The following is a 19,303-nucleotide window of genomic DNA, read 5'->3' as shown; positions in this document are numbered from 1 at the left end:
CAACAGTCCAGCATTAAGTAGTGATCTGGGTCTGTGTGGCTTTTAGAGAGGAGGAAGGTAGCTACAGTGATCACTCCCACCTGCTTGTACAACTCCTCAGGTGATTACAGATTGGCAGCACCTGCTCTCATACCACACACCACACTTAGGCCCATCTGGAGAGAGAGGAGAAGGGAGGGAAAAGGGAGAAAAATCTGCCACTACCTGGTGTCAGAGAAAGAGGGTGTGAAAGTATGTGTCTGGTGGTATTCTATATTTTCCTTCGAGCAAAATCTTATCATGGGTAAATAAGATCTGATGTGTTTTCTTCTTTGCCACATTGTTGTACAGAAACACATCAGTAAGCCATACTATTGTTTGAGTTGACGTCAAGATGTCATCAATTACAACACTGGTACGTTGCAAAGATGACCGCACCTGGTCACAGCATGGATTCCCCTTCAGAACAAGTTACAAAATAAAAAAAATGCGTATATATAATGGGGGTATAATCAGGCACAGAGCCAACAATGTGGTGTTCTGTGAGCACAGTACAAATGCCTACATAAGCACATGAAGAGAAACTCTCTCAGGGCAGTTTATGAAGCTACAGCAACAAACAGCACCCCAGCACCCTTTTCCAGTGACTATTCCCCTTTCTTCGGCATATATAATATTGAATAACCACTCCAGCTATCAAAATGAATAGTAAATACCTTACAATCTAAACCAACAGATGAACAGGTAAAGGTCAGGACAGAGGAGGAGGGAGCAGAAACAAGCACAGATCAAATTAGAACAGTTTAATGTTATAATGTGATAATGAAGTAAATTAGAGCACAATACGTCATTGTTATGATGAGATTCATTCAAGAAGTACTATGAATATACAATGAACAAGTATGTTGCAATATTTTAAATAATTCTGATAATATAAGAAGCTATGAAGTCAAGTTAGGTTTCAGGTAATCATTACATAATCCAACTTAGATATTTTTGGCCTTTTGCACACACAAACATCAGGAGAAAAACCTTGAAAATTGGGTTTATTCCTTTCACATTTTAGCCTAACAAGACACAATACAAATGAACAGATTCTGAAGATTAAAAAAAAAGAAAAAGAATTTTGATGATGTTTAAATTTGATGATTGGAAATTCCCAGGCTGCGTTTTTTATTGGTAGTCCTGCATCACGGAGAGTTCAATCTTTTTCATATACTGTCAATGGTGTCAGCCCTGTTAGTATTTGATATGCTGATTATTTCATAAGCCACATTCCTGATGCCACTAATGTTATGCATCAAAATACCTACTTGTATCACACCCATTTTGTTTAATGGATTTGATTGATTGTTTTGTCTAGATCTAAGTATAAAGAGCAGATGACAATGTAGGAGGATATAAACGGCCCATGTAAGAGATGTCTGACCGACTGGCCTACTTCCTGAAAGAAACGTCCTATCCAGAAATGAGTAAAATCAGGATGATAACCAAACACTCATAAATGTTACCTTCACATATTTTAAAACAAATCTTTGGATTAGTACAAGTACAAAAACAGTTGCCAGGCTTGAGTACAAAATATGGTTTTGCAAAAAAAAAAAAAAAAAAATCATACAATCACATTAAAAAAGTCATTTGGAAATAAGACACAAAGAAACAAGTCTACAGACTCATTTCTTTTTGCAATATTCCAGTACATGTGGATGTGACTCCAGCTACTGTCTGCTGGTGTTCAGGGGTCCTCAGGGCTGTAAATGGAGCAGGATGTTAGCCACTTCACAGGGCAATCTCTGAAAACACACAGTTAAACATTTATTATACACCCATGTACAGGTAGACAGCTACATGTAGTAGTCATTATAACATTTTCTGGTCCACTAGGCATCTATGTAGTCTGCATGTGTACACTACTGGTAAATATGCATATTTCTGCCCTTGCAGAGGAAAGTCCACATGGACATACACACCTAGCCAACTGTACTTTCATGTTAGCCTCCCTTTTAATTTCTCTTACAGGGCCTGTATTCGATGCCAAATTAGAATTTCCTGAATATTAAATGTAATTGCTGCTGAGATTTCTTTGATACCTCCTTGGTGCCTCCCTTCTCTACTCTCTCCTCTTCCCTTCCTTTTCCAGTCATTTCTTTTCTAAACTCTCCATTGTCTCTGTATCATTGGGATCCTAAGAAACCGCAGCAAACATAATGGGACGACTGACAGTTGTTGATAGTGTTACCTGTGATACTTCTGGCCTTTCCTTCTTTGGTACTCTCTTTCATCCACTGTCCACACTGCTCCTTTGCCTCCCTCCACTCGCACAAAACATTTGTGAAGGCTCAGGTTGTGACGGACTGCATTCTGTGTACAGGATACAGGTACAGTAAAATTTTATTCTCATGGAAGCAAGAGAAAATAATTTCTGTTAGATGGAACCTACCTGTTAGGTGATTTGGTTGTTAGTGTTTTTTAGTACAGTATGTTAAACTGTCTACATTACTACCTTAACCAGTTACAAACAACTCTATTTATTGTTTTTTCTGTGAAAAGTGGAAACAAGACATGTGGCCACTCATGACAAAATTCCTTTCTGATTTCACATAGTTGTCATGGCCTAAATGATAGATAAATGTAGCCTTGGAAAAGTTTTTTAAAAGGTCACAAAAGTCACAGTAAGTTTTGGGAAACGATCAATACAGGATTTTTTAGGGCCGATGTTGATATTGGTAGTATTGGTATTTGTAATCGTCAATATCTGGAACTGATCTACATTTAAACAGAGTGTGATAGCAGAGAGGCTGTCATTCAGAGCTACTAATAACAATACATACATCAAAGTTTTTGAACATGTGATCATAGGAACCTGTATTTCTACAAGAAATGCAGGTTCCTTGTAGGGAAAACAACAACAAAACAACAACAACAAAAAAAACAGAACACAGTACTCTCATGCAACTAACAAAAAGAGGAGGCTTTTAAGAAAAACATGGTGTAGTCTCATAGTTTGACCAATTTGAAGATTTTAAAAGAACTTGTGCTTTGCTCGCTTCATATTTTTAAGTGCCTGTAGACTTGTGCTGTGTATATTTTTGGGATGATTATTTTAGTGTACATGGACAAGCAGGTATCAGAGTGAGTCAAACCTTCCAGGTAGCAGTGTTGTGTCTGAAGTAGAAGAACATGGTAGTGAACCAGTTGTAGATCTCATTCAGAGTACGCTGTTTGTCTGGAGACTCCAGGATCGACTGAAAACAGCCAGACAAAAAGAGAAGCTCAAAGAAGAACAAGCTGTGACAAAAATTAACAAGTTATCCACTGTTGCAAGAGTTTGTAGCACATGAACCATGAATTTCACTAAACAAGGAATGTCTGAACATACAGCTAGCGTGCAGCTGAACACTTTACGATATAGTTCTATCACTCTGTGTAAGTGTATATGCATTTTCACCTAAAGTCTGTTTGTCAGCCATGAAGAAGATACATAGGACAAACTGAGTGATGCCAGCCAGTGCACAAGAAAGCTTGGGGAACAGTGAAGGGAGCTTGTTTGGCAAAAAGTTTTCTTTTAAAAATCTTCCCAGTGGCAGCTTAAATAAAAGTGTGGTTGTGTACATATTGTGCAACAAAGAGTTTTCTTATCACCGCAGCACTTACAGCCTACAGTATTACCTCAATGTAAAATATATTGCTGTTACAACCAGAGCTAACGTTAGCTATGACAGTCCTTGTAGTCATCCCATAATAGATCATGTTTTAAGACACTGTTTTACAAAAAGTCTTAAAATGTTGAATACAATCACTATAATTAAATTTTGAGTTTGCAGTAATCTGTGAATGAAGTAGACAGACAAAAAAAGTGCACAGATAAATATAAATAAAGCAAGCATTTTTGTTGTTTAAGATGGGCCAAGCCACTGTGCTACCCCTAATCTAAATCACTTCTTCAGTTTTGGATTAATCTACTCCAAATTTAAAACAAATTTTTTGCCAGGTTTATCCTGTCATTTAACTGAATATATGTAAATATGTTGAAAATGCAAGAATTAAGTTGAACAGCACAATTTTCTGTAAAACACATCTAAAGAGTGTGAACTGTACTCTCTAGTGAAATCAGCGACTGACAAAGCACATCAGACCAACTTCACATATAACTGATTAAACATACTCACCCATCTTATCAAGTAAGCATAGGTGTATGGTGGTCTGATGTTGTTGTACTTGTAACATTCACTACTGGTGACCAGATCTGTAATATAACAGTGATTGTATGTCATCAGTTTATGCCATCAAACACTTGATTTGCATTGTGTCCTTTTTTGTCTGATTTCCTGAGCTATCTGTGCAGTCCATTGACCTGATGGGAAAATAAGTAACAAAATCTGAAGCGCATACTAAGCAAAAAATACAACAGTAATGTTTAAAGTTAGTTTAAAATTCACATTTTGTACAAATATGACATTACAGACAATCCATTCTCATCTATGAACTGACATGACAGATTATTATGAAGCTATTTATCCTAATGCACAAATACTGTCATAAATAAGTTGCTAATGCCCCACAATAGGAACAAAAAACTCTAATTCCATTTAAATTTTAGTAATCAATACAATTCTTGCTTAATATGATTGTCTTATATGATTATGGATTATATGATAATGGATTTAAGATTATAAACTAACTATTGTCTTCTGCTTTCTAAGGTTTTGTAGGAGATTAAATATTGTTCAAAACATAAAACATGTGGAGCATAGTGAACAGATATTTAGTATGTTACCTTGTAAAGTAGGGGCAGATCCAACAGCTCTGTAGCCATGTTGGACCAATTCCTCCATACGCTTAATGTCCCATTGTTGGACTCCGTCGGTTACATGGGGCTGTGGCAGGAATAAAGGAAGGCTGTATGGCCACTCAGAAGCTGCCTTCTGTATACAATGATAGAGGGGGACATGAACAGATGATGTCATTTCTTTTCTTTCCAGTAAAAAAATCCTACAAGCAAGTCGGAAAATTCTTCAAGCTGCATTAAGTAAAACTTTTAATCAAGCAAATCAAATTGGAAAAACAATGTAAGCCAAGAGTAAAATGAGTCAACATACCAAATCAGAGTATTTATGTTCAGAGAGGTGAAGTTGCATCGCAATGAGTTTCTGTTTTTCCAGAATGAGCTAAAAAAGAGAGAGAGAGAGAGAGAGAGAGAGAGAGAAAGTCCATGTTAGAATTAATTTCAAATTGTGCTTAAATATGTGGTTTCACAGCTCATGACCTGCAGAGAGTTTGTTGGTTGTTAACCACGCCTGACGTACGTCAGCGGGGTTACTGCATTTGCTTCGGTATCTGGCTGGGTAAGTATGTATGTGGGTGGGTATGTCCAGTCAGATATCTCTGCAAGTGCTGAAGTCAGGATAATCAAACTTGGCACTGAAGATCAGTCTAAGGTCCCCTGCTCAGTTGTGGAGTTACAGGTCAGCAGATCAAGTAGGAAGGGATATACGTAGGATGATCAAAATTGATACAGAGTATCATGCATGGGCGTGGTTCTGTCCTCTACTGAGGGCTCGTCTAGTTGGTTTCTGTTGTTGCATAAATTAACAATACAATACTGTGGAGGATAGGATCATTACTGTTTACATACATCATAGGAAGGGAAGCTCTTGAATGCTGAGTATTTGGTAAACTAATTTCATTCTACAGTGGCTGACAAACTTACTCAGGTTCATAAGTATTTGGACAGTGACACTTTTTTCATAATTGTTTTCATTTAATTCAAGGATTACTTTTCAATCACATTTTTTAATCACAAATTCTTTGCAGTCAACGGTGGAGCCCTTCCACTTCCTTGAAGAGCTTTCCTGGGACTTAACTGCAACCACATTTGTTTTTGCTGATTTGTGGGTTACTCTGTCCTAAGTTTCGTCTTCAGTCAGACAAAGCAGCTCACTAGGGTTGAGGTCAGTTGAAAGTCTCCCATTTAGGCGCTTTTCATTTTATTGTCTTAAAACTCGTGTCCGGAGTTTGAATCGCAGCGTCTCCTAAAACACTGTTGGTCCCACCCTCCCTCTGATTTCGCCCCTTTATTTGTGCACGCGCACAGTACCTGAGAGGAGTGCCCGGAGTGCTGCAGCATCTTGCCTGTTTTGCTGTTTTCCACTCTTCTACATTTAGTACATTTAGTAAATAATAAAGGAATTACGTTAGAATTCTGTATTGAGTCGAACTTGTCCTAATACCAAAATAACATGAATCTGCTAGGTCGAACGAGTAAAGTTTCAATATGTGATTACACTCGTGTATCCCTCTCGATGACGTTGTTTATCAAACTTAGTGCATTTACGCGTGTATATGTGTTACATTGTTTATTTATTTCTATCTAGAGTTCAGAATTGCATGACTCCTCTGACGAAGAGTATGTCCCAGACGCCCCAACATCTTCCTCCAGAGGTCGGGCATCTAAACAAAGCCGTCAGGCGGGCTATGGAGGCTGTGGTCGGGGAGCGATGCAAGCACCCCGAGCCAAAAAACATCCTGCAGTCTCTTGGCCTGACAAGCCGTGGGATTGGTAACTTTTCTGGAAGTTGCTGATCCCTGATGCTCTCTCCTCCACAAGCAAAGCAAATGTGCGCGCGGTTGCGTAGTGCGTAGCTCGCGCACCTCTGCATGGGCGTGCTTGCTGTGCTTTTTTTTTTTTTGCGTGCTTGCTGTGCGCGTAGCCATTGATTGACAGCATGACAAAGCGGAAGCTCGAACTTGATTGGCAAGCTGCCGACCGGCGCTTTTTGGAATAACATGGGGGTCTATGAGAGGAAGGTGGAGCTCATGAATAAAATCGTGTCATACTAACATTATATTATAGTATCGAACTAGACTAACACATTTAAGCTTTGTTAAACAATGATACATAAATTGAAAACAAACGGAAACTCCGGACACGAGCTTTAAGAAGCTCTTGGATGGGTTCTTGATTTTGCAGAATGTTTTAGGTTATTGTCTATCTTTACAATGAGGCACCATGAGGCCAGTATTAAATCATTTGACTGAATCTGACCCTTCAAAATTTATCCTACTACCTCGATCACCAGTCACATCATCAGTTAACATCAATGACCTTTTGCCATTTGCAGCTGTCCATGTCCATGTCAAAGCACTGCCTCCATGTCTGACAGATGTTATCTTGGTTTTATTTAGTAAAAGACTCACACTCCAGAATTGAGCAGACTTTTTAAGATGTTTTCTAGCGGAGTGTAATCAGGCCTCTATGTTATTGGGTGTTACCAATGATTTGTATCTGAAGTACTTTCATGAAACTGTGCATTGATTGTAGACTTTGTGAATGACACATCTGTCTCCTTGAGAGGTAGATGCCGTGAAGGTATATTTTCTTATTAATGAAACAATTCTGAGATCATCCACTTTTGTTGTCTTCTGTTATCTTCCAGGCCTTTTTGGTGTTGGCATACCTGATTTCCTTCACTTGCATCGGCACCTCTTTGAAAGGCATATTGACAATTCCATTACAGCGACCAAATGCAAATTCATGCCTTGAAATCAAATTCAAACCTGTGATCTGCTTAACTAGGTTTGAAATAATGAGGAACCAGATCACACTTTGTCATGTGAATGCCTATCAGTCAATTCTTCAACTACTTTTGGGTCAGTCAAAATGGATGAAGTATATAAAAAAATGGCTGAGCGTGCCATTTGGGGGTGTACAGAGGCATAATTATGAAAACTGTGTCGCTGTCCAAGTATTTATGGGTCTCACTGTATCTAATAAGTATTTTTGTGGCCAAATGATTTATTTATACAAAACCATCTTAGAATATATGTGAAAGAAACAATGTGTACTTTGATCTAATGCAGCTCAGATTATCTTTAAGAATGAACAGAACATGACAACAATAATGTCTTTGTGTCTTTACTAGTGTTTACTAGCTCACTTTGCTAGTGACTATCAGCCTTGTGTGCGTCTGTATAAAGTCTGGATATGGTTAACCAACTTTAGCATAAACCCACTAATAATGTGACAATGATGGACAAAAGTTTGGTTAGGTCTAGGAACAAAAACATTCTTGTACGGCAGAGAGAAAGCCCGTGGTTTGACTTAAAATAGGTTCTTTCTGGTTTGAAGAAACAATGCAATTTTAAAATAGGGTCTCCTGTGTTATAGTTCATTGTTTTGTTAACCCCAGCGCCCTCCCAACATAGATTTTGTGCCTGAAAATCTTTCTCTGGCCTGTTATTGGGTTAAAAGTGTCTGTGATCAATAGAGTTTATCACAAGAGCAACCATGGTGAAAGTGAAGACCGAGAATTTTTCACTTCCCACCTGACTCTCCATGTACTGAACAATATCCTGCTGGACCCGCCACTGAGCAATGCTTCTGTCACCATGCCTGTGTTCTGAATGGAGATGCCTGAAAGAAAAAGCAGGACAGCATATTTTTAAAATTATAGTTGTTATGAAGCCCCAGATCAGAAGAGAACAACTAAGATTGTTGAGTACAGAGACAGTTCTAGTGCTGTATTGAAGACTTTCTCCTCATCAATTTGCTGTGCGTCTAACTTAACCAGAACCCAAACATATCCCTACCCATGTCTAATCATTACCTGATGAAAACTTAAGTGCAAATATTTTTCTTCCTGGTCATAGACTAACAGAAAATTTAGAAAAAGTCACATTTCAGTATAAGTTTTGTCAACTCTGCCATCATGGTTCTGAACTCTGTACACCACTAATCACAAGGGATCAGTAAATCTATTTGGCTCCAAGCAAAGCAGGAAGCACCAAACAGCACACTATTTCAGTAAGACAGATTGTGACACCAAAAAGAGACATAATTAAGAGAGAGATGTAACTCCGAAGACTGAAGGTGGCGAACACTGCAAACTTGATGGGAAAAAAGCAGTCAATATAATTGTTTGTTCAAGAAAAATATTAGTGTTAACAATGGCAGAGAATTGACAGAGGGCAAATCTGGAAAGCTCACTGTAGAGTCAGGATTTCTGAGCTGCCTTGTGCAGTCATTGAATTGCCACTTTCATTTTTGTTATTATTAACTCTAAGATTTTGAAGAAAGCCAAGATTTGTACACTGGTGGCAGGTGGAGTATACTGGCCTATCATAAAAATGAAATGCAGGACAAATGTTCTTTCTTCTTAGTGTCCTAAGTGCATGAATTTAGCATTGTGTTCAGTACTGACTGAGAAAAATGGAAACGTAAATATGCTGGCACTCTTTCCCTTCCTTTTTCAAAATACATAATTGCTACATTGTTATCAGATTTCTTTAACAATCTCAGGTTTAGAGCAGTATTGGGATTTTTTTAAAGGCAATGCTAGCTTAACACTGAAATTGATATCACATGTGAATATTACAATACTGATAATAATAATAATAATAATAACCATTTATTGTGCAGTTAATGCATGAATTGTGTTTGACCTTTAAAGGGAGCAACATGGATTCAAGCATTAACCCAAGGCTCTGAAGAACTGAAGACATGAGGGACACAAGCAGGGACAGGTCAAGCTGGATAGCTTTTATGCATACAAAAAGATAAGAGAGATTTGAGTTTGCTTCACAGTATATTCCCTTTTCTTCATACTAATTACACTGAAACTGTTAACTCAAGGTTGTTTAAAGGTGGAAATTACACTGCTCAAAAAATTAAAGGAACACTTTGAAAACACATCCTATTTCAATGCGGAGGGAAAAACAAACTGGATATTTACATTGATATGGACTGGTTAATGTGTTAGGAATGAAAAGATGCCACATTGTTTGATAGAAATGAAAATTATCAACCCCCAGGAGGGCTAAATTCAAGACATTCTAAAATCAAAGTGAAAAACTGATGTGGCAGACTGGTCCATTTCTGAAAATTTCTCAAAACGGTACTCAGTAGTTTATATGACCTCCATATGCTTGTATGCAGCCTGACAATATCGGGACAAGCTCTGAATGAGACAATGGATGGTGTCCTGGGGTATCTCCTTCCAGATCTGAACCAGGGCATCACTGAGCTCCTGGACAGTCTGAGGAGCAACCTGGTGGTGTTGGACAGAACAAAACATAATGTTCCAAAGGCGTTCTATTGGATTTAGGTCAGGTGAGTACTGGAGCCAGTCAATGGTGTCAATTCCTTCATCCTCCAGGAACTGCATGAATTCTCTTACCACATGAGGCCAGGCATTGTTGCGCACCACAAGGAACCTATTGCACCAGTGTAGGGTCCTAAAATGGATCCAAGGATTTAATCCTGATACCTAATGGCAGTCAGAGTGCCATTAATTAATTAATTAATTAATTAATTAATTAATTAATTAATTTCATGAACACCAAAGCAGCTGAAGCTGACTAAAAATCCCCTCTTTTACTTACTTGACCAGATCAGTATCCCACATGTTTGACTGATTTGATGCAATACTTAGATTAAAAAGTGTTCCTTTAATTTTTTTGAGCAGTTTATAATAATCCTCCCTATGAGACACCACCAGTAGCTGCATCACATCACAGTTAACAATAGGAATAGATTGACAGGTAGAGAGCGGGAAGAGGTTGCTTGGAGGGTTCTTTTTACAGGGTGCGGTTCTTGGAGATTGGATGAATCGTGTACCAAGAGATACGGACGTATCTGTGCACCAACTAATGGGAGAACTAAGTCTAAACCACGGTTTATCCCCACCTTTAGCTATTAATATTTCAAGATTTGAATTATATGTTTATGTTCCATAACCATTTCCCCACACTGTATAAAATGTTCTGTTCATATCAAACTTTATCCTTTTCTGGGAGGCTGTTCCAAAAGAAAAGGTCCTTGTGCAAGATTCTTTTGAGACACTGTTACTAGAAAATAAACAGTTTAATTGGAGAAAAGTAGTCTTCTATTTCAAAAAATGAGCACGCAGTACTTCAGTAATATACTTCTCTTGAAGGTTAAAATAGCCATTACCAAATATGCCATGACACTTAAATAACAAGGGATTTAATGAATATTATGTATGCAGTATTCAGTAGTCTACTTACTTTAAGAAACTAGAGAAATCTTCAGACACTGCATCACAACCAGGCCAGCGGCAGAGGCCACTCACAAACAGAGCACTCGCCCCCTCATTGATGCTGAAGGAAACAGAAATTTCTCAGTGATAGTTTGGACAAGGACTTCAATTACTTTAACTGCATTGGTTCTTCAAAATGACCTCATCAAAAGATTTTTTTCTCACACATCAGGGCTGGATTATATATTTCAGCTCAGTCACATTACTAATCTGGATAATGTTCCACAAAATCACATAAAGTTCAAGTTTTTGACATTTTCCAGTCCATGTGCACATAACACAGTACACACCTGTCAAAACCACATCAGTCTTAGAGTCAAGAGTCCAAATAAGCTTGACCCAAGACCTAAGGAGTTGTTTTGTTGCCCAAATGTGACCAAACATGATGTAAAAAAACAAACTTAATTCTAAGAATGTCATCTGTGAAGAATAACAGTCCCTATTTCCTGGGTGAAAGTCTTGTATTGGACTGATGCCACCACCCTTCCAACGTCCTACTAGGGACTTGGCGGGTCTTTCTGGCAGAAAATGTATCATTAAGAATGCAGCTTCTCTGTACAAGAACATAATTCTTGAGAGGGATGGTTATCAAACAGCAGGTCGATAAAGAGACAGACATTGCCAGAAAAAGCCCATAGATGCAAAGGCCTACCAGGATTTGATGCCTAGTAGATCCCTGCTAGTACTGCAAAACTGAGGTGGCACAGATCCAGCCCACTGTTTCACACAAAGAAATCTGACTTCATTTAACCTAATCATTGAACTTTAGTTCTAGTTGCAGTTCTAGTTCTAGTATGACATATTTCAGTTCTTCATCACAGTATATCTTTAGCTAATTCATGAATTGGACATCTTTATTAGTAGTATATTTTTATATTTAGTAATCTGTGTAATTTCTAATCCAGTGTAAATATGAGACAGTTACCTATCATAAATCCTGGCCTCAATGGTGTTCTGCTTTGGACCATCTGTCCTTAACGGGAGGTATTGATGGACAGCTCTGGGAGACAAGCCCATGTGCGGTGAAGACGACTGGGGAAGGTGACTTGCATCCACCTCTTCCTTGCAAATGGAGACGACTGTACTACTCTCTGGATGCACTGAGAAAAGAAAGCATTGATGTACGCATTTGATCTGTTTTAATAACATGAAACAAATGCTGAGTGCCGATGATGACTTAATACAAACTGCTAAAACACCTAAAACTGAAATCATATCAAGCACCAATACAAGAACTGTTCTCCCTCTAATCAGGCAACCTCTATTTGTGCATGCTCGACAAAATACAGAATTAAACATACCTAAGAAAATCGCAGCATAAATACAGTGATTGTCATGTATGTTGTTGTTTATGTAGGACTCATCTGTATACCATGTTCTTGTCTGAAAGCTGTTTGGGCAACTTGACGCAGAACTGATGGTCTCTGCTGCTTCAGCCTTATACCGTCCATATTTCCCCAGCACTGGAAGGAAAAAACACCAATGTCAACTACTGCTTGTACACAATGTAATGAACTACAATTAAATCACTGGGTTGCATGTAAGAATGTTTTTGTATTTTTATCCTTCACTACCCTTGCCTTCTGTCAGGTATGTTTATGGTTTTTCCCCAAGTTCACTTACCACTCATAACTACACCAACTTATGGTAATTGTTTCTAAAAATTTCACCTGTAAAACGGGAAATGGCTGTTCCTGGACAAGTCATAATGCACATGATCAACATTCCTAAATGTTTCAACTTACTAAAAGATGAAAACATTTTAACACTACAGAGTTTCAAGAGCTCCAGTTAAAATCGGCACACAAAAACACAGATTAACAGATAACAAGGGCCAGTGATCATTCCATTACTAAGTTTCAAGCCTTGTTTTTAAGAGTTCATATATTCAGTTGTATTTTTGATGACAGGCACAGTTTTCCGTGGCAAACATTGTGGACCTCATCAGAGCTGAACAAATTTACCTTGGTTTCATCTGACCAAAGAATGTGCTCCCAATATTGATCAGGCTTCTTTACATGTTACCAAGCAAAGTTCCATCCTGCAGACTGTCTTATACAACAAGTCAGGGATTTTTTGTTCAATGCCATCCATAAAGATTGATATTCTGTACTGTCCTTTTCACCTTCTCAGCTGGCACAGAAACTCTGACTGAGATTGAAAACCCTGTACCAGACCTACAGCACTTATCTGTTTTTCAGAGTCATACTGTGCAAGTACTGCAGACTGAGGCATACTATTATTATATTATATTACTTGCATCCCTGTCTCTTGAAAATTAGGTACACATATAGCTACTGGGGCTGCACAGTGGTGTAGTGGTTAGCACTTTCGTCTTGCAGCAAGAAGATCCACGGTTCAAATCCCGGCCTGGGCCTGGGATCTTTCTGCATGGAGTTTGCATGTTCTCCATGTGCATGCGTGGGTTTTCTCCGGGTACTCTGGCTTAATTGATTACCCCAAATTGCCCGTAGGTGTTAATGCGAGTGTGATTGTTTGTCTGAATATGTAGCCCTGTGACAGACTGGCGACCTGTCCAAGGTGTCCCCTGCCTTCACTCGAGTCAGCTGAGAGAGGCTCCAGTACCCCCCGCGACCCTAATGAGTATAAAGCGGTGTATAGAGAATGGATGGATGGATATAGCTACTCTTGCGCTTTGAGGGATCTGCATGTCTTCCTGCATCAGGTCTCTCAATCAGCCATACATTATTCTACAATTTCATTTAGCAGACGCTTTTGTCCAGAGTGATGTACAACACAAGCAAGAATTCAGACATAAGGAAAAACCTGTAGTAAGTGCAAAAGTGCAAAAGTGCATCAAGTGCGATTGGTCAAAGGTGTTGCCATCAAGTTAAAGAAGAATTGCCGCTCACCCCCCCCCCCCCCCCTCCTTTTTTTTTTTTTCAACTTTGTCAGTGCTAAATAAGTGCTGGGTTTTGGACCACCTGACTTATTATTCTACTCCTAAGGTGGAGTCGGATTAAGTGCCAAGGTGTTCTCTGAACAACTGAGTCTTCAGTTGTCTCTTAAAAGTAGAAAGGGACTCAGCAGAACACACAGAGTTTGGTAGTTTGTTCCACCATTTGGGAACAACAGAGGAGAAGAGTCTAGAGATTTCGAGCTGTGCTGGGCTGGAAGCACCAGGCATCTCTCACCTGGAGAGCGAAGTGGGCGTGAAGGGGAGTAGACCTGGATCAGGGAATCCAGGTAGGCTGGGGCCGTTCTTGTAAATGTTTTGTAAGCCAGGAGGAGAGTTTTGAATTTGATTGTGGCTGCAACTGGAAGCCAGTGAAGGGAGATGAACAGGGGAGTGACATGAGCTCTTTTGGGCTGGTTGAAGACCAGACGTGCTGCTGTATTCTGGATCATCTGTAGCGGTTTGACTGTACATGCAGGGAGACCTGCCAGAAGAGAGTTGCAGTAGTCAATGTGTGACATCACAAGAGCCTAAACCAGAAGTTGTGTGGCCTGTTGGGTCAGGAAGGGTCTGATCTTCCTGATGTTGTAGAGGGCATAACGACAAGATAGAGAAACTGAGGCCACGTGAACCTTAAAGGTCAGCTGGTCATCAATCATGACACCCAGGTTTCTGGCTGAGTTTGTGGGCACAAGTAGGCTCAAGTGAAGTTGGACACTGATCTGAGGCTGAACAGATGGACAAGCTGGAAAGACCATGAGTTCAGTCTTAGACAGATTTAGGTGAAGGTACCGTTCCTTCATCCATGTGGAGATATCAGCCTGACATGCTGATATCCGAGCTGAAACTGTTGTGTTGCCAGGTGGAAAAGAGACGAAAAGCTGAGTGTCGTCAGCATAACAGTGGTAGGAGAAGCCACGGGAGCGGATCACTGCACCAAGTGAGGTGGTGTACAGAGAGAAGAGTAAGGGACCAAGCACTGACCCCTGAGAGACCTCTGTTGATAGGCCATGTGATCTTGACACCTCCCCTCGCCATGACACTCTGAAGGATCTGCCTGTGAGGTAGGACTTGAACCACAACAGGACAGAACCTGAGATGCCGAGCTCAGAGAGTGTGGAGAGGAGGATTTGATGGTTCACGGTGTCAAAGGCAGCAGACAAGTCCAGCAGCAGTAGGACAGAGGACTGACCAGCAGCTCTCGCCAGCCACAGAGATTCTGTGACTGATAGGAGTGCAATCTCAGTGGAGTGGTCGCACCTGAAGCCTGACTGAAAAGGGTCAAGTTATATAAAGCCAGACTCCTTGGTCACCAAGAACATGGAGGATAAACTTCAAACAAGTTGTGCAAGGGTTGTACTTAACAAAAGTGATTGTTCTAAACCAACCAACTAACCAAACATTGAGTGGCGACAAAACTTAAGGCTAAAAATTTGAGTCCCAAATGGAACACAAATTCCAGTTTCCTCTGTGAAGATCAGTCAGTAAAGATTCCATTAATGTGGACTCGAGGTTCTTTGAAAGTGGGAATGTTTCCTACTATGCTGTCAGTATTTATTATCACAAGTGTGCCCAACAAACCATTTTAACTATGTGCTACATATATTTAGCATACATATCTAAGTATTAAAATCTTAGAAGCGAACATTTAACAACAGTAAATAGATTAAAGAGTGAAAATCATACTAATAATAACATAAACTGCTTATATGCATAGTCCATATGGGTCAGCTTTCTCATGTGATATATAAAGTGGAGTGTCCCCTGCCTTGTATATGAAGTCCCCTGTATATGAAGAGGGGTTGGCCACACAAACATCCATCCATCCATTCTCTATACGCCGCTTTATCCTCACTAGGGTCGTGGGAGGTGCTGGAGCCTCTCTCAGCTGACTCGGGCGAAGGCAGGGGACACCCTGGACAGCTCGCCAGTCTGTCGCAGGGCTACATATACAGACAAACAATCATTCTCACATTCACACCTACGGGCGATTTAGAGTGATCAATTAACCTCAGCATATTTTTGGACTGTGGGAGGAAGCCGGAGTGCCTGGAAAAACCCACGCATGCACAGGGAGAACATGCAAACTCCATGCAGAAAGATCCCAGGCCCAGGCCGGGATTTGAACCGGGGATCTTCTTGCTGCAAGGCGAAAGTGCTAACCACTACGTCACTGTGCAGCCCCCACACAAACATGAAGAAGTCTAAATGGACTTGCAGTCAAAAACAGAAACTTTGTTTTGAAGAGGCATACAATGTCATCAATATACAATGATGATATTTAAAGAATTTTAGAGCTGACAAAGTACAGCACTTGTGCTGTTTGAGTTATGGTCAAACGGAACGTCGTCAGCAGTGACTTTGACCAGTAAGCAGCACAGCAGCATCCAACCCACTCAGGTGATCTGTACAGTTAAATGTGTTCAGTGTGTACTGTGCTGCAGCTGATTCTCCTTGTAGCCCATTAACTGACATGAGTAGATGATGTTTCCCTCTGAGTGTATTTTTTTGGTGGCTTGTTTAACAAGTGGAGATGCAGGACAAGATCTATGTTCGAGATTCCAAGTTAAACAAAGAGATTTCAGCGGAAAGGTAATATGGGTCTAGGGTTGTTGTTCAGGGCCTGTTTTCCACCAGTTGCAGTCTGGCTGTGTGACTTTCTGTTCTGACTCTGATACAACACTGACCCGGTGCTTCATGTAACATTTTACTTGCTTTATTGAAATGAAGTCTCCAGACAGCTACAAAAATGGTTCTCAATTATTTAATGCGAAACTAAAATATGTCATCACGAAACAAACGAATATGAAGCATAAATAGAAATATAAAATTCTTTCTTTTGGTTTTTGATATTTTCTCAAAGAAACACATATGAAATAGCACACACAGAAATTACATTTACTTTCAGGTGGGCACATTGTACATGTTGTACACACATCAAAAGGTCTCTTTTTGATTGAAAGTTTAAAAGTCTGTTAGTGTAGTATTTTAACACTTTGAATACAGCAATCACTTTTTTTTTATTTCTTGAAATAACTTTTATTCGATACTACCAGATTAACTTTATCTAACTGCACTTTCAGCTTTATTCACTTATGTGTAGAGCAGAATTAGAGTTCGGAAATAAATATTTATTATAATTATTATTTGTAATTAGTATATGGTTATTAACAAGTGGTCATAGATCGAGCTACCCAGCAATGAACACAATTTACATTAGAATTATTATAGCTTGTTAGAACATTAAATGCTGCATACATTTTAGATTAAAAATAATATATAATAAGAAAGAGATCAATCAGTATAAGGGAAATTTGCACACCTCCACCATCACGTTCTGCAGCCTAGGAAAATACATCATGTATATCTGTGTTCAGGAAGTGGTAAACTTTGTTCCAGCATGGTTGTGTGAAGTCATTTGTTGCACACCTGACTTCCTGAGGCAGGCGGTGACACCACTTCCCCGGTTGAAGGAGGTGAAGCAGGAGGAGGAGGAAGAGGAAGAGGAGGAGGAGGAGGAGGAGGGTGTGGTCCCTCCAGGTGTTTGATGTTGTCATGTTGTGGTTGAACTCGGTGTTGTCCACACCTTTTGCTCTTATCACATGTCTCTGGCATCTCTGCAGTGACAGCAGAAACAATAATGCATCACTGTATGGGGAGGCCAGTTCATGTAATACAAATTGTGCTATCTGCCAAAGTCCAGAGGGACAGGTGCAGACTCTGCTGGCCTATTCTTGTTCAGAAATTGCAAGCACCTTGTTGGTTTTTTTTTGTTTTTTTTTTTGTTTTTGCTGTTGTTGTTTTCATGTAGATTACCAAATATAATTAGTGAATGAGCTCTTGCTCTTGCAGACATAGCAAGGACTTTTCACTGTGTTTGGCCTGTCAATGGAAACAGATCAAAGAACCTCCAAAGTCCAGAAGTGTCTGCTTCAACTATGAAGGTGTGGATGACCAAGAATCTTGTACAGTCTCTCCTCGTAACAAGCATCTGTTAAGCGTACCGTTGCAGACCCTTGCATGGGTCATAGATTTTGTCATCCACCAAAGTAGGAAGAATTTGACTGTTCTCCCTGGTTGACAACTGCCCATACACAAGGAAAATAAATGATGCTCAAACAAATGCTTCTTTAGGGAAAAAACTATATCATCCACAACTTTACAATTTATTATTAAAAGAGTTTCAAAACCTTTAACTAACTGCTATATTGTGTAAAAATTGATCAGTTTCTTTTTAGTGTTTGATATGATGGGAAATACAACTGTCTGTGCAGACTAGTCTGGACTTATTGTAGTACAAACAGAACCACGTGCTCATTCATGGTCCACTTTCAAAGTCAACATCAGACATTGGTTGGGTAAATCTATCCTTGGTGGTTAGCGTAAAAATGTAGTGCTACTGAGCTTTCTTATTAGTTTATATTTCAAAGTTCTGCACTCTGTCTATAAAAATGTGTACCACATTTTTCCTAAATTGTTTCTGTAAGAAAAAGCACACTGACACATGAACCAGGTTTGCTGCTTATTGACACATTTAGGAAAACTGATATTTTATGGATAATATCTTTCATGTCCTTACTGTGGAAGTCACAAGTCTCCAGACTGTCCTTACTTTGAATGCTTTATAAATGCCTGTTAATAAATGCAAGTTGGGGCATACTTATCTATTAAAAATAAATGATCAGGCTCACAGCTCAAAATGAATTTTTATAACTCAGCAGCCCAAAATAACGAACATCAAAATGAAGAATCTGAATATACACCATATTCCCACTCACCCTCTATGCACACATGAAAAGTTTCACTTTCAATTTCACTACAGCAACCAAATGGTTACAGGTAATTGCTCATAGGGTTATTAACTTTTTTTTGGTTAAGTTTCAGAAATATTGTCATCAGACCATATTTTGGTGAAGATATTCTCAAATTTAGATACAGTATACAGTACAAAAATATTGAACTGTACCTTACACCAATCAGGCAGAACATTATGACCACCTGCCTAATATTGTGTAGGTCCCCTTTATACTGCTAAAGCTCTTCTGATCCAGCTGGGCATGGACACAGGACCTCTGGGGATGTCCTGTAGTACTGAACAGAATTAGTTCCACTGACAGCCATACATGCCCAAAGCATTATACTACCAACACCATGCTTCACTGATGATGTAGCCTGCTATGGATCTTGAGCAGTTCTTTCCCTTCTCCATGCTCTTCTCTTCCCATCATTCTGGTCCAAGTTGATCTTTGTCTCATCTGTCCGTAGGATGTTGTTTCAGAACTGCACAGGCTCTTTTAGAAGTTTTTAGGCAAACTCTAATCTGGCCTTCCTGTTTTTGAGGTTCACCAAT

At 39.4% G+C, this 19,303-nt stretch overlaps 1 protein-coding gene across 1 annotated transcript; it reads right to left on the bottom strand.

Annotated features, from left to right (window-relative positions):
* Nucleotides 1–822: 822 nt before the first annotated feature.
* foxp3b (forkhead box P3b) lies at nt 823–17,568 on the bottom strand. The gene is made up of 11 exons (XM_051949441.1): nt 17,383–17,568; nt 12,409–12,499; nt 11,962–12,136; nt 11,005–11,097; nt 8,305–8,392; nt 5,079–5,147; nt 4,757–4,904; nt 4,149–4,225; nt 3,123–3,224; nt 2,219–2,340; nt 823–1,772 (listed from the first exon to the last, which is right to left on the bottom strand). The coding sequence occupies exons 1-11, from the start codon at nt 17,566–17,568 to the stop codon at nt 1,715–1,717; spliced, it is 1,209 nt and encodes a 402-aa protein (XP_051805401.1). The 3' UTR covers nt 823–1,714.
* Between the last annotated feature and the right edge of the window lie 1,735 nt (nt 17,569–19,303).

Source organism: Acanthochromis polyacanthus, chromosome 6 (assembly GCF_021347895.1).
Source record: "Acanthochromis polyacanthus isolate Apoly-LR-REF ecotype Palm Island chromosome 6, KAUST_Apoly_ChrSc, whole genome shotgun sequence".
NCBI classification, from domain to species: Eukaryota; Metazoa; Chordata; class Actinopteri; family Pomacentridae; genus Acanthochromis; species Acanthochromis polyacanthus.
The sequence above is the reverse complement of the archived record's forward strand: the minus strand, read 5'-3'. Positions and strand labels throughout refer to the sequence as shown.

What these genes read in the sequence shown, in the direction of transcription:
- foxp3b (XM_051949441.1), bottom strand. Translation starts at nt 17,568, where the DNA reads ATGCCAGAGACATGTGATAAGAGCAAAAGGTGTGGACAACACCGAGTT. An exon ending in CGCCTGCCTCAGGAAGTCAG is followed by an intron (nt 12,500 to 17,382) that starts GTGTGCAACAAA and finishes TTTTCCTTCCAG; the next exon opens with TGCTGGGGAAATATGGACGG. An exon ending in AACATAAATACTCTGATTTG is followed by an intron (nt 4,905 to 5,078) that starts GTATGTTGACTC and finishes CATTGTATACAG; the next exon opens with AAGGCAGCTTCTGAGTGGCC.